General features: G+C 34.6%; 1 protein-coding gene across 1 annotated transcript; it reads left to right on the top strand.

Annotated features, from left to right (window-relative positions):
* Positions 1-3,773: 3,773 nt before the first annotated feature.
* LOC134853173 (uncharacterized) lies at positions 3,774-12,658 on the top strand. The gene is made up of 6 exons (XM_063869129.1): positions 3,774-3,860; positions 4,311-4,391; positions 5,993-6,068; positions 6,873-7,372; positions 9,321-9,576; positions 11,499-12,658. Exons 1-6 carry the CDS (start codon positions 3,783-3,785, stop codon positions 12,341-12,343), a joined length of 1,836 nt encoding a protein of 611 aa, XP_063725199.1. The 5' UTR covers positions 3,774-3,782; the 3' UTR covers positions 12,344-12,658.
* The last annotated feature ends 424 nt before the right edge of the window (positions 12,659-13,082 follow it).

The following is a 13,082-nucleotide window of genomic DNA, read 5'->3' as shown; positions in this document are numbered from 1 at the left end:
CTTAGCTTATTTTTAAAACCAATACGTAAAAGTATGTTTAAAATTAGATCAAAAACAACCATACATTAACCAAAATTATGAGATTTCTGCAATTTTTTCCAAAAATTTGCAGTTTGTTCCAAATACTTGAAATTTTTGCAATTTTTTCCAAATACTTGAAATTTTTTTTAAAGTTTCAGTAGGTTTCAGCATAGTTTAAGCTAGATTGAGTACAGTTTCTAAAACAGGATCATCTAATAAAATAGTTATTATTATAAAATTATATCAAATCATATCGTGTTTTGAAGTTTTTTGAAAAAATATCAATTTTTTTTATAAGCATTTCCAAATTTTTGCACATCTTATCATGGACTGACCATGAACCAATAAACATATTCTCTTCATTGCACATTCTACATGTAACACTCAAGAATTGCATAACGCATGCCGAGATTTTTGCAAAAAAACTAGACATTTCCACACAAAATCCAAAAAAAAACCGTTTTTCTTACTATTTTCTTACCATCACACTGAAACCTTACCATTCCCTATCTTAATACATTGGGAAATCTATTCCCTATGTTAATACAAGGAATTTCTAATTTTTATACACAGGGATATCTATACACTATCTTAATGCATGGGAAATCTAAACACTATCTTAAAACATGGTAAGATCGGGCGCCAAAAAATTTTCTGAAACTTGCCATCTGAAACCTTACCATCTTAATACATGGTAAACCTATTCCCTATCTTAATACATAGGAAATCTATTCCCTATCTTAATACATAGCCTGGTCACCGGATACTCTATAGCCTATCTTAATACATGGGGGTCACCAGGCACCCCCCCCCCCCCCCCCACTCTTGCTCACTCTTCTACTACTATTTTGTCATCAAATTGTGAAAAAAACGTTTGACTTGTTTAGTTATAAAACTCTGTGTATTGTCAAAAATCAAATATAAAAACGGTTTTCTTTCAAAAAATGCTACCCATATAATTTCCATCTATATAAATTTTATGACTAGCGTTTTTCGATAGCTGCAACAAAAACTTTATGAAAACGTTTCGAAATCGCCTCAAGAAAAAAAATGTTTTTTTTTTTCCAATCGCTAAACGAATTTTAATTTTAACGAAAACATATTACAAAAAAAATTTGCGTGCAACATTTAATTTTTGTTTGTATAACTTAGTCGTGGAAAGTAGCAGATTTAGGGGGGGCGGGGGGCGGACGCGCGCTCTGAAAAAAAAACACATTTTTTTTGGACAAAAATTTTTAAAAAGTGCCTAATAACGCCCTTTTTTTAGCCTTTTATTCAAAAATTAGCCTGCGGCGCAGAACGTTTGGTCAAATTATGGTCTTCATAGTGGTTTGTGAGAGCTCAGAAAATCAATTTGGTCGACCTAAAAAATCGAAATTTTTTCGAAAATCTGACCACCACCCCCCCCCCCCCCCCGAGAAAATCCTAGATCCACCCCTGGTCATGGATAATCAAAATTTGGTTTTTTTTTCGATACTCTTTTCAAAAACGCTTAAAACGCTTATTTTTGGAGAGACAAATTTACATATGGTTTCATCACTTCAATTGTGGAAAAAGGTCTTTTTTGGAAAATTTGTTTGATGCTTTTATTAGATGATTTGTGTAAGACAATCTCTCAGACAATTCAGGTCGTTTCCGATGCATTGAAAATGCAAGACGGTCAAACCATTGGTGACTCTAGTTTTGAATAACCCAAGGTCTTTGTCACTTCTGTTTCCTTACAAACACAACACAAAAATTTTAGGCAACTAAAATAAAAAAAGAACAAAAATTTTTAGGTTTATGGAAACACACTAGTCAAACAATTTCCATATTTTAAAAATCATTTATCATAGAACTTTCATTCAATTTTCATGAAAATCACGTATCATAGAACCTTCATGCAACTTAGGGAATTGCATGAAAGGTGCATGATTAGCATTTTTTCATATATGGAAACTGTAAGGCTAGCATTTTTGGTTAACTCGGGTTTTGAAAAAGTGGACTCATAGCCATATGCGAAAAAAAACTTACTTGGTTACCCTAATTACCTACACATTTTGGTCCCTCATGCTTTTTTGTGAATCCGATTATTATCTTCGACAGTAAAATTCATGTTATTATTATGAGGGACAGCAGAAGTCGTTTGTTTTTGCGCAGAAACTAATTTTAGCAGAGCAGTTTTGCCTGATGTTATAAATAATCAAACATGTGATATCAAATTGAAATCATATGATTTTTACTTTGGATACCTGGATTTTTTAAAGACTGCAAATAAGAATTAAATATATGCAAAATATAATTGGTGCTATAGCGTTTAAGCAGACCGGTTTTTTAGCAGACTCAAAACAGTTGACAGTTCAGAATGCTAACTTCAAAGACGGTTTTGGCAAAGAATGATAACTTGCTGCACTTGGCTTTTCTTACAAGATTCGGTATTGTGCGCGTGAGTCAGTGATTACCTCTTTTTTATCATTCTGTTTTCAATGGTTTTCATTTATTTACACCATGAGATCATTATCTTTTTAAGGAAGCTCATACCAAAAGTAAACGGTCAAGCCCCAAAACGTAACAAGTTCTTATGGCATCGTGAGATAAATATCTTAAATAGGGAAGCTCAACCTTAACTAACTTTTGCTTATCATACAACACCGACAGTTGTAATAATGACTTTGGTCTGATTACAGACTGATTAAAGACCCCGTTTTTTCGTTTGATATTAAAATGTTGGTCTGCTAAAAGGCCGGTCCAAAATCCAATTGAACAAATTAATAGCTTCAAGTTATGACGTGCTTACTTATCAATGCTATGCTAAAACAAACACAATCAGTCCAAACAGGCACGTGGCTTTTGAAAAAATTTGAATAAAAACTTCAATAGATCTCATTTCAAAAACCAGTTGATGCAGTGTTTTCTACTTCATATCAATGTTCAGACTGTTGATTCATGCGTATGCTTTTACTTGCGTTTAAACCCAATTTCACCTGATGACCTAATCAAATAGTCGTGAAAGATTTGAATTGCTATAATTTCTCTGAATTACTAAAATGGTTGGAGCTGCAGACGATGATTTCTTCAGGGAGCTTGAAACTTTGGAGGTAAAAATACCAGGAGGACAAAGATTTCCGTTCAATGACGAAACTTTGATGCGATTATTTCTTGTTCAGCTTCCCAATTGGAAGCACGATGGCCAAATATCATGGATTCCGACAAACTCTGATCCAAGACTACGCAGAGGACAAACGCAGGTATCAAAAGAGCGTCAAAAAAGGGATAGTAGATTCCAACTGAAAAGAGAAAACGATATATCTAAATTGCATAAGTTATTAGTTGGTATGGCAGGTCGGAACCAGAACGGAATTGCTGTCTTCCCCAACATCAGTACAAGAGAGGTGTTCAAAACTTCAATGGCCAAGGTCGACATGGATTTGGTATTAGCTCATTCAACTAAGGGACTTTTTGTGTTCAATGTGTACTCTCAATCAGTTACAGAAATGACGGCGACAAAAATTCAAACTAATTGTAAAGAACATTTCAATTTTGTAAGAGCGTTGCTGAAGTATCGTCAGGAAGACACAAATGATGAAGTTCCTATTCATACAGTAGTTTGCCTGCCACGTTATGACAGCAAGGAAAAATTGATTCTGCTTGAAAAGGAGCCGCGCGGTAGAAGTCGAACACTGATATTCAGAAAAAGTCAGCTGAAACGGGGAATATTCTCTAGCGTATGGAGACGAAAACTGAAAGAACTTCCGGATTTGATTGATCGGGGTTCGAAAAGTATGCTTGATATCTCAGTAGCGAGATTATCATTTCTCAGTTTAATTTCTCAAAGTTTCCATCTCCTGAACGATAAGCAAGTAAGTAGCCGGAGTAATATTTTGTGGAAAGTTTTGACTCGATTTTTTTTCTGACAATATTTTGAAAAAAAATTATAGATTCTTGTTTAAAATTGAATTAACTTTCATTTATTTGATTTAAGTCTTTTATTTTAACGAAACAACAAAACTAACAATGAAGCACCAACATCATTATTTATCATTACAAACCCTGTGCTGGTAACCAATAAAGTAAGTAAGCACCTTAAATTTGAGCCTGTTGAAATATGATAAAGATAAAGATTTTCATCGATAAGGATTTTTATCGATAAAATACTCGAATCTAAGACGCCTGATCATCATTTTTTTTATTCATGCTTCTATCTAATTGCATCAATTATCAACTCAAAACTTTGGCGGTGACAAATTGAGTTTGAGTACTTGATAAATATGCGTTAAAATGCGACCAGTTTAAAATAAAATACTTTTCAGTCGAGCAGATCCGCAGAAGATTTATTCATTCAGAAAATTACTGAGATGATTTCGTCTACCCTGACCCTAGCCACCTGCAAGGTAAGTTAATTCATATCAAAAAAGTTGAACAGAATGGGTGTGACAATTAAACAATTAAAACGCTTTCTGAATGCTGACACATTTTTAACTGTCACTTGAGTTGACCTGAAATACTTTTCAACAAGTTGAAACGAATCAATTAATAAAACAAAAGTCGATTTTTTTCTATGCACATTATTATTTAAAATTTTATTTAACCTTGCGATAGAAAGGGTATTGCATTTGGGTACCAGACATTTTTCCCCTAAACAAATTTGTCCACAGGACTCATCGGACTCACTGAACTGGTGGTTCCTTGGTTCATGAAGACTTCAAAATTTTAAGTGTATATTGCACGCATTGCCAGGTGGTAACGAACACGCATTGACGGCGAAATTCTTGGTTTCGAATCTGACTAGGACCAGTTCTTTTTCAAACGGTAATTGCCCCGGTTCAAAATCACTTCAGCCTAATATTTCTCTTTTTTTTGTCAGCTTAGTTGTCACATCTATAAATAGTTTACTTTGGCTGTAAACAATTTTAGCTGCAGTTGCTTTTAACATTTTAAAAATCTGGCTGAATCAAAATTTGCTTTTCACATTGGTTGTAACTGAACCAGCTCGATTTGTTAAAATTTTACTTTTATTTTTTTTTCGTCTTTTTCATCGGCTTAATAAATTTCGGCCTAACTTATATCGACTTAGTGGCCTCTAATAGGATCGGTACGTTTGAAAAAAAGTTTTTTCGCGTGTGTGTGCTCTGACGGAAAAAGGGACTTGACATTTCTTATAAGTTTAGACTTGCTCCGAATTTCTTTGCGGCATGAAGGGTTTCTGCTCATGCCTTTTCGCGTTTGATTCTGTACCGCTTGATAAATCTAAATTGAAATCCAATCAACAATCCGGCGCATGGTAACACAACGTCTAGAGATGGCAAAGTCAGTACTAATTTAGTAATGCGACAGCAAAAAACGTGAGCTCTGTAAGACTACTGTGTAAAGGTGATCAGTTTTGGACATCTGCTCTGTTCGGACTTTCGTAGTTGTGAACGAAACAAATTGAGTAAGAGTAGGTATAAGTTAATCTCAAGCTAAGGTACCTATCTAAATTGGAACACTCCTCACGATGCGTGCATCTACTGCCCACGTTGCCTCTACGCTAGATCCTCATAGTTATGATCAAATTGTGTACAATATGGCTAACATAACTCCAGGATCCTGCATATCGTTTCTCAAACAGCAGGCATCAAAATTTTTTTAAACAAAAACATCAACAAATGAAAAATGGGCTGGAAAATTGATCTTGATTTGATAGCGTGGTTCTGTTTTGTTTCAATGAGAGACCTAATTGTATTTTTTCCCGCTTTTGATTTATGTTATACTAAAAATTATTATCGAGTGTAATTTTAAACGACGTTCAAACCAAACCACAAACATGCAAATATATTTCATTTTTTTTGTAGAACCTAAACTAAACATTGCAGTATATGGTCTAAATTTTTCTTTTTGTAATTTTTTAAGCACTTTGCAAGAAAAAAAGCTTATAAACATACACAATTTTGCAGGAAAAAAAATAGTCAAAGCAAACTTTTTTAAATAATTCAACAACAAAGCTCTGTTCCAGTCATGCATGGCGCTTGTTGATTGCTCTACAAGGACAGAAAGCTCAGCAACATCGCCCAATCAACACGTTGGACCAGGTAACTGATGTTGCTTTGAAGCAAAACTTATGATAATTTCTAGATTTTTGAATGAAATATACAATCAAGTTTTGTCTTGATATCTATTATATCTTGATCTTTTTTTAATTTCTAAATCAATTGTGGTATTAAGATTATTTGCTTCGAGACAACTACAGAATGCCTGCGCGGCTTTGGTGCAAAACTTAAAAAAATTAGTACGCGAAAAATGTTAGAAATTAGTTTGAAAATTATAAGTGCTCCAAAATAAAGTTTAAATTGTAAAAACCTGGAAACAAATTTCTGGATGTGAACAAACCGGTTTTGAAAAGGAAGTTCATATTAAAGAGTGTCAAATATTCTTCACTAAAACGTAAGAGCAAACTGTTACGCTTTAGATTTTTATTGTTGTTCTATTTTCCAAGATAGTGACGGAAAATTTCTGTTTTTTCTCCAAAATTGATTCAATAGGTAGCCATTTTTGAACTTAATTTTTAAGTATCTCAAAGTTTTATCTCAAAATTTAAAATTATCTCAAAACTTATCTGGCTTTGAAAATAAATTGCCAATTTGGCTCATTTGGGACATTTGATCCGCTCAGAAGTTGATACAGTTTGAATTCAGGCAAGATAATAAGTGTTATTATTACGTTACTATGCGCCAATGTACTTCATGAAAAGTCCGAAAAAAAATCTTCAGAAATTACTTTTTCAAAAATTTATCAATTTGTTTTCAAATGATGCTTTCAAAATTGTTTCAATTACATTGAAGAGCAGTCGGAGCACACAATTTCGCCCAGATGCAAGCAGTCCTGTTTGTTTTTAGAAGTCGAGGCTAGCGTACCAGAATTGGAACCTGTAGAAGTGAAGGACTCTCTTTCGTATCAGTACTCTACAAAACTAACTGCAAAAGCAAAAAGGATTCAATTCAATTACACGGACCCTGAAATACAACAAGATCAACAACAAAAAGTTGAAGTGTTCTTCCCGCCACTAAGCACCCTTGGGACCATGACTGTCAACTTTGAGCTCAAATTGTTACCTATGGATCAATGTATGACACCAATTCTGTATATATCACCAGCAAAGCATGTTCAGTTTTTGAGGAAAGTTAAAGTTACGTTGCCATGGAGAAGTTTAAGCAAAACTCAGCTTTTGAAAGCGGGAAGTTTCGCAGTTGAGTGTAAAGATTTCAGGAGAGACATATTTTCGAACGAGAATGGCATAATTGTATCCTCGTTTTCGTTCTCGCCAGTTGGTGTGATTGCAGAAACAGAACAAGCTTCTCCTTCTACAAAAAACGACGAAAATGCACGAAAAAAGGCGGTTAGATTTTCAAATACAATTTCTTAAATAGTAAAAATGTAATCCGTTTTTCTATGATAAATAACGGGTTTAATCTCGGGGAAAGCGGTTAGAAAATTCAATGTAACTTTACTTCGCTAGAATTGGCAACTATTAATAAAATTTTTGGAGATATTAGCCCGCACCGGAGTTCCATGGATAGTAATCGATTATATTGAACTTTCGTGGTCTGTCTCAATAAATTTCGATGAAATGGATTTATAATCGATTAAAAATGGATTATAATGAAACTATTTTTTTATTCAATAAAATCCAAATATAATCGATTATAATCGATTATAATCGATTTTTTTTTGAAAAAAAATGAAACTTGTTTTCGAGGCAAAACATTCCTTTATAATCAATTAAAATCGATTATTGCAGTCGCTACGCATTAAGTTTTTAGGCTTCATAAAATGTTGTATTTCACTTTTCAATCTTATAGTTGGGCAAATGCGGACTGATGGGGGGCAAAGTGGGGGGGGGGGGGGGGGGGGGACAATAAAATGGAACAATATTGCAAGTTTTGCTTTTGCAAAAAAAATTAGATGATAATCAATTATAGTGGTTTTTAAATGGATTATAATCCTTTATAATGGATTATAAATGGATTATAATCCATTATAATGGATTTTAATGGATTGTGTTTTTACGAAAATAATCGATTATGATGACAATATAATCGATTACCTGGTCTAAATTTGCCACAATAATGGATTATAATGACAACATTTTATACAACATTTTTCCATTATAATCGATTATTATCCATGGATTTCCGGTGCGGGAGATGCTAGTTTTTCTCCAAACTTTGATTTCCAACCATTCAGTAACAATCAAACTAACCCATAGCTACAGTAGCGGATTGAGGGAGGAGCAGAAATGCAGACGCCCACAACAACCCCCCCCCCCCCCCACCCCCCTCAGGGATTCGACCTCCTGCCGACCCAAAGGGTCCCCCCTTTGTACTATTTTGAGATATCCATTTTTGGCTGACTGACCGTTAAGTTTTTCTAAAGGAACCTTCGGCGCCAATCTATACCAAAACTGAGGGAGGAGCGCGCCGAAAAAGCGCAATTTTTTGGTCGAAATTTTCCAAAAAATGCCTAAAAACGCCGTTTTTCGCTTTTTTTCAAAAATTTGCCTGCAGCGCAGAAAATTTGGTCAAATTAGGGTCTTCAAAGTAGTCCTTCGAAATATAAGGGGCTCAATCAAAATACAAAACGTTATAGACTTTTTGAGACAATCAATGTCCGCTTTAGACGTTGTTGGACAAATATGAAGCGCTTGGCTTTAATATTTCACCAGACGGTTCCAATTTTTACAGTGAACCATTTTAATTTTCTCGCAAGCTCTCGAACTTTGTAGAGTTGCCCGGACTATCCCAAGCTTCCCCTAACTTCATTTAATTTTGAATTTTTTTGAGTTGAAGAAAATTAATCTTTCCAATGAACAGCTAAATTTATTGAACTGTGTTCAAAGGATCTTCGACATCCCGAACAACTCTCTAATGAGCTTGAATTTCAAGGCCATACAACACCATGGAAAACAAAATTTTCGTTTTTATCCCGCATGACCCAATGAATTCCTATGACTTCATCTATCATATGTCAAAGGTCCAGTCATGTATTTTAAGTAATTATAAAAAACATTAAAGGTTGGGAGAAGTTTTCGCTAAATTCTTTGACTTTAAATTTAAGTTTTCAACTTTTCTTCTCGTGACTGTATAATTTAAAACTTCGATAGGTTAATAACGTTTTTAACTGCCTCGTTTGTATATATAGTTTGAGTTTTTTTGATTTGGGTAAACCTAGTCCAAGATTTTCTCTTTTTTTTTCATTTTAAATATTTGCGAAGTTCGTTCCTCAATTCCACATTTTTCGACCCGAAGCAAAAGTCGTGAAAGTTTATAGTATTTAATTTGTTTTAGGTAAACCATTTGCTCAGACTTGTGGAAGGTTATGACGAAGAGCGTCTTTTCGAGCCATCTAGAAAGTATTTGTTGATGAAACAAAATACAAAACCTAACCCAGATGGTATATACGAATTCGTCCTTGACCTCAGAACTTTTAAAGGTTGGCAAGAACACGATCAGTTTCGATGTGCCGAGAACTGGGGCTTTGAACCTATCAGCAGCAAGCTAAAGTATGATTCGACCCACCAAAAAATAGCTGTGAGCCTCAAAGGTAAGTTAGCAAAAAAATCTTTGTTCTTATTCCACAATCGTTGTTTGTTCAAAACTCTCAAATGATAATATTCTTATAAGCAAAACCTTTTAATCAGAGTAGTTCATAAAAAGAAATGAAACCAGCTCTATCGGTAACTCTTTTTAAAATCACGCTTTTAAGGTTTTTTGCAGTTAGTAAGCCTTGTTTTTCTTCCCTCAGAAACTGGACCGCTAACACCCAATTTATCACTCTTTGGAGTTGATTCACGATTTTTTCTATAGGCGGTATATACTAATTGAGAGGGTAGATATTTGACAAATTTACCGTTGAATTTCGCTGGTTTTTGTATTTTTGATGCTTTTTATCCAAAAATTAGCTCTTAACTTGTCAAACGAGGCCAAATTGTGCACTGGATAGGCGCACACTGTGGTATCTGTAGTTCAGTGGAATTCAGAGACGAGTATTCAAACAAGTCTCAAAATCTAGGTGAATTGCACGTACAAAGTTTCCTTGGTCTCTGCGTACAAAAAACTGTAGTGTAAATTTTGTCGGCACTTCTGTTTTATCTTGATTCCAAAATTGTAAGTGGTTTCCGTAAAATGTGAGTAGATTCAGCAAACTTAAAAGGAAAGCGCGAGTTTGAGTAATTTTCGCAGGCTGTAAGTTATTTCCGCAGTTTTGTTTAAAAAATTGAACTAAACCAGTTCTTGCCGTTGAACAATTAAAAACAAGAGCTGGAAGTTTTTGCCAGCGATTTCGGAGTTTGAAAGGAAAAGCTTAATTGGTGTCAATAGAATCCATGAAAAAATCTTAAGTCATTGTTTGACGAAATCGGTGGATGTACTTTTATGAATTTGGGATAAATTTTCCAGCAAGAAATTTTTGGGATCATTTTGAAAAGAAAATAACCAAACGAAATTGGGATTAGTGGGTTGAGAATGTTTGGAAGCATAACGCACAACACAACGCCAAATAAGGTCATTATTTGGGATTAAAGGGTTGAGAGTGACTTCAAATCATTAGGGCAAAATTTGAGATGAGATGAGAGTGAATTCAAACCATAGTGAGATGTTCATTAAGGTATATTTTTATACGGTATGGTTATGATGCAATATCTGCGCTTAAATTTTTCAATTAGATCCTGAAGTTCAAATCTCTAAACTCTGACTGAATATGTAGCATTTTGATTCAAATTGTTCTGGTTTGTTCTTATCTGTCCTCGTCTGAAAAGAGTTTCTCACATCTTTATGTTTTTTTGTTGGAAATATTGCGATGTAGGATAAAATGTAACAAATTTGATTCAATTGAATCGAAATGAAACTGAAATGCAATGCTAAATTAACGTGCTGCAGTTTGTTCAAATTGTAGGAAATGAGATCAAACTTGTGGGGTAGGTTATTTGGCAGGAATTCAGATCGAACGTATAGGCGTAATTTGGCAGTTGAGATCGAATGGTTGGAAGCAAGACTCAACTGTTAGCTGTACTTGAAATTGAACTCGCTGAAACACCTGGTAAAAACATATTTACTTTAAAACGCTACTATAAATGTTAATGGAATCCGCAAACAAAATGGGGATTCCGCTTACGGTTTGCAAATTCTGCTCGCACTTTGAGGGTTCCGCTCACAGTTGCGGATATTTGAACAGCTCAGTTTTACCATACATATGTTTCATAATTTGTTTATGGATTCCTTAAACTGTTCCGGATTACGCAAAAACTGTTGCCGATTCCGCAAGCTCGCCTGTTTTGAGGCAATTTTAAGTGGTAGTGTTTTTGTTATTTTTTTGTGGAATCCAAAACAGCAAGAAAGATTTTTAAAAACTGGAAAGGTTGCGGAGTCCGCGACAAATCTGATCCTGACTCACTGCGGAAACCGCTAACAATTGCACAGTTCGGCCTGATAATGGTCCCGTGTTTTGTTTTGTTTTGTTTGTTGTAGGCGTTTCCCCATCGAACGCTCCCATAGTTTTGGTCAACCCAGCTAAATTGCCGGTAAAATTCGAGTTCAAACAAATAGAGGAGATGTTAGAGAACATTGATTCCGGTAACCTCACAAAAATTGCCTACCAGTTTAACGAAACCGGACACAATTTAGCAGCTGACAAAAAACTGTATCTCCATTTTTCAGTTTTTGAGAACAGTTTTTACATCGAATTTCTCTCTAAGGAAAAGCTGAACAGCTTATCAAACACAGCGGTGAAGTCGCCAGTTGTTGTACAGGAGTTTCTTCAGAAATTGGGAGACTCGTGGGTTGAGTTCATGCGTTTAGAGTTACGTGTTCAAAGAAAGTATTTAAACGAGTTTTACTGTCTTGATATCCAAGATGCGGTCGCCGATTATCTGCGCAAGAAGAGATTGGACGAAGTTACAGCCCTCAAAATAAAAATACGCTCCAGCTATCCAAATTTGGCTCAAAAATTCGATGAAGTAGAAACTGGCGATATCCAACCGGAACGTAGCGTCCAGATTCGTCAGATTTTTTGCTTCTTAACACACGTTTTCAACTACGAATTTGAAAACACTGAAAAACGTGAGAGTGAATTTACTAAAATAAAAGAAACAACTCTCACGAAATTGGAAATTCTGCCCAAACATGATGGTCTGGAACCAAAAAACGCAGAAGAGTTGGCTAATCACATGATCAATATTGGTGAAGCAATGTTGAAGACTCACATGACAAAAGCATATTGGAACCCAGATTTAGGCTTACAAGAAAAGTGGATTTCGCTGTCTGTGGATTTACGGGATATTCTGGACGTTGGTGGCGGTGATGACTTGCACTAAATCGATCCGACCTGAATTATTTGGAAGGACTCTATTTCATCTCTTCATCTAGTAGCGTAAAACTGTTAAACTTGATGATTGTCAAAAAAATGCAAAAAAATTGCACCTGCAAAAAATATGGCTTTCATTCGTGTATATCCTATGAAAAATCCGTCTTAAATTGGCATCAAATCATTTTTGTAAAACTTGATTTAATTTTAGATTGACGTAGATATTTCTGTAAATATTTTTAGCAATCAATAATCCAAAGCTGTACATAATATTTTGTTTGTAGAAACTTTAATTTGAATCAGCTGTAAGACTATCAAAGTGAACAAAAATGCAAATACATTTTTTCTATATAACTTTTTGTCTCAAGTTTTTTTTCGAAAACTGACGAATTAAGTAAGTTTTCCCTTATTCCGTCCAATGGTTTTTTGATTGATTTTTCTCATTAAAATTTTCTACAAATAATCATTGCTTAAATTTTAAAAATGGCGGTTTTATTTACTCAATCAGTTTATATAATTCCGTTTGCCCTCGCAACCTGGCGACTCGCACTAATCAAAATTTCAACTGACATAATAAGGCAGCTTAAAATTTAGTTTGAGAATGGATTCTAGTTTCTAGATTTCCGAGTGGAATTAATCAGAAGTTTAGTGATCACCCTGTTTTCTCAAAGTTAAAGTGTTTTTGCAATAGTTAGACCGTTTTTTTAAGTTGCGCAGATAAGTTTTATTCGCCCACAAGTCGAGATTAT

The sequence above is a fragment of the Symsagittifera roscoffensis genome, chromosome 8, assembly GCF_963678635.1.
Source record: "Symsagittifera roscoffensis chromosome 8, txSymRosc1.1, whole genome shotgun sequence".
Lineage (NCBI taxonomy): Eukaryota > Metazoa > Xenacoelomorpha > Acoela > Convolutidae > Symsagittifera > Symsagittifera roscoffensis.
This window is presented reverse-complemented; position numbering and strand designations above follow the sequence as displayed.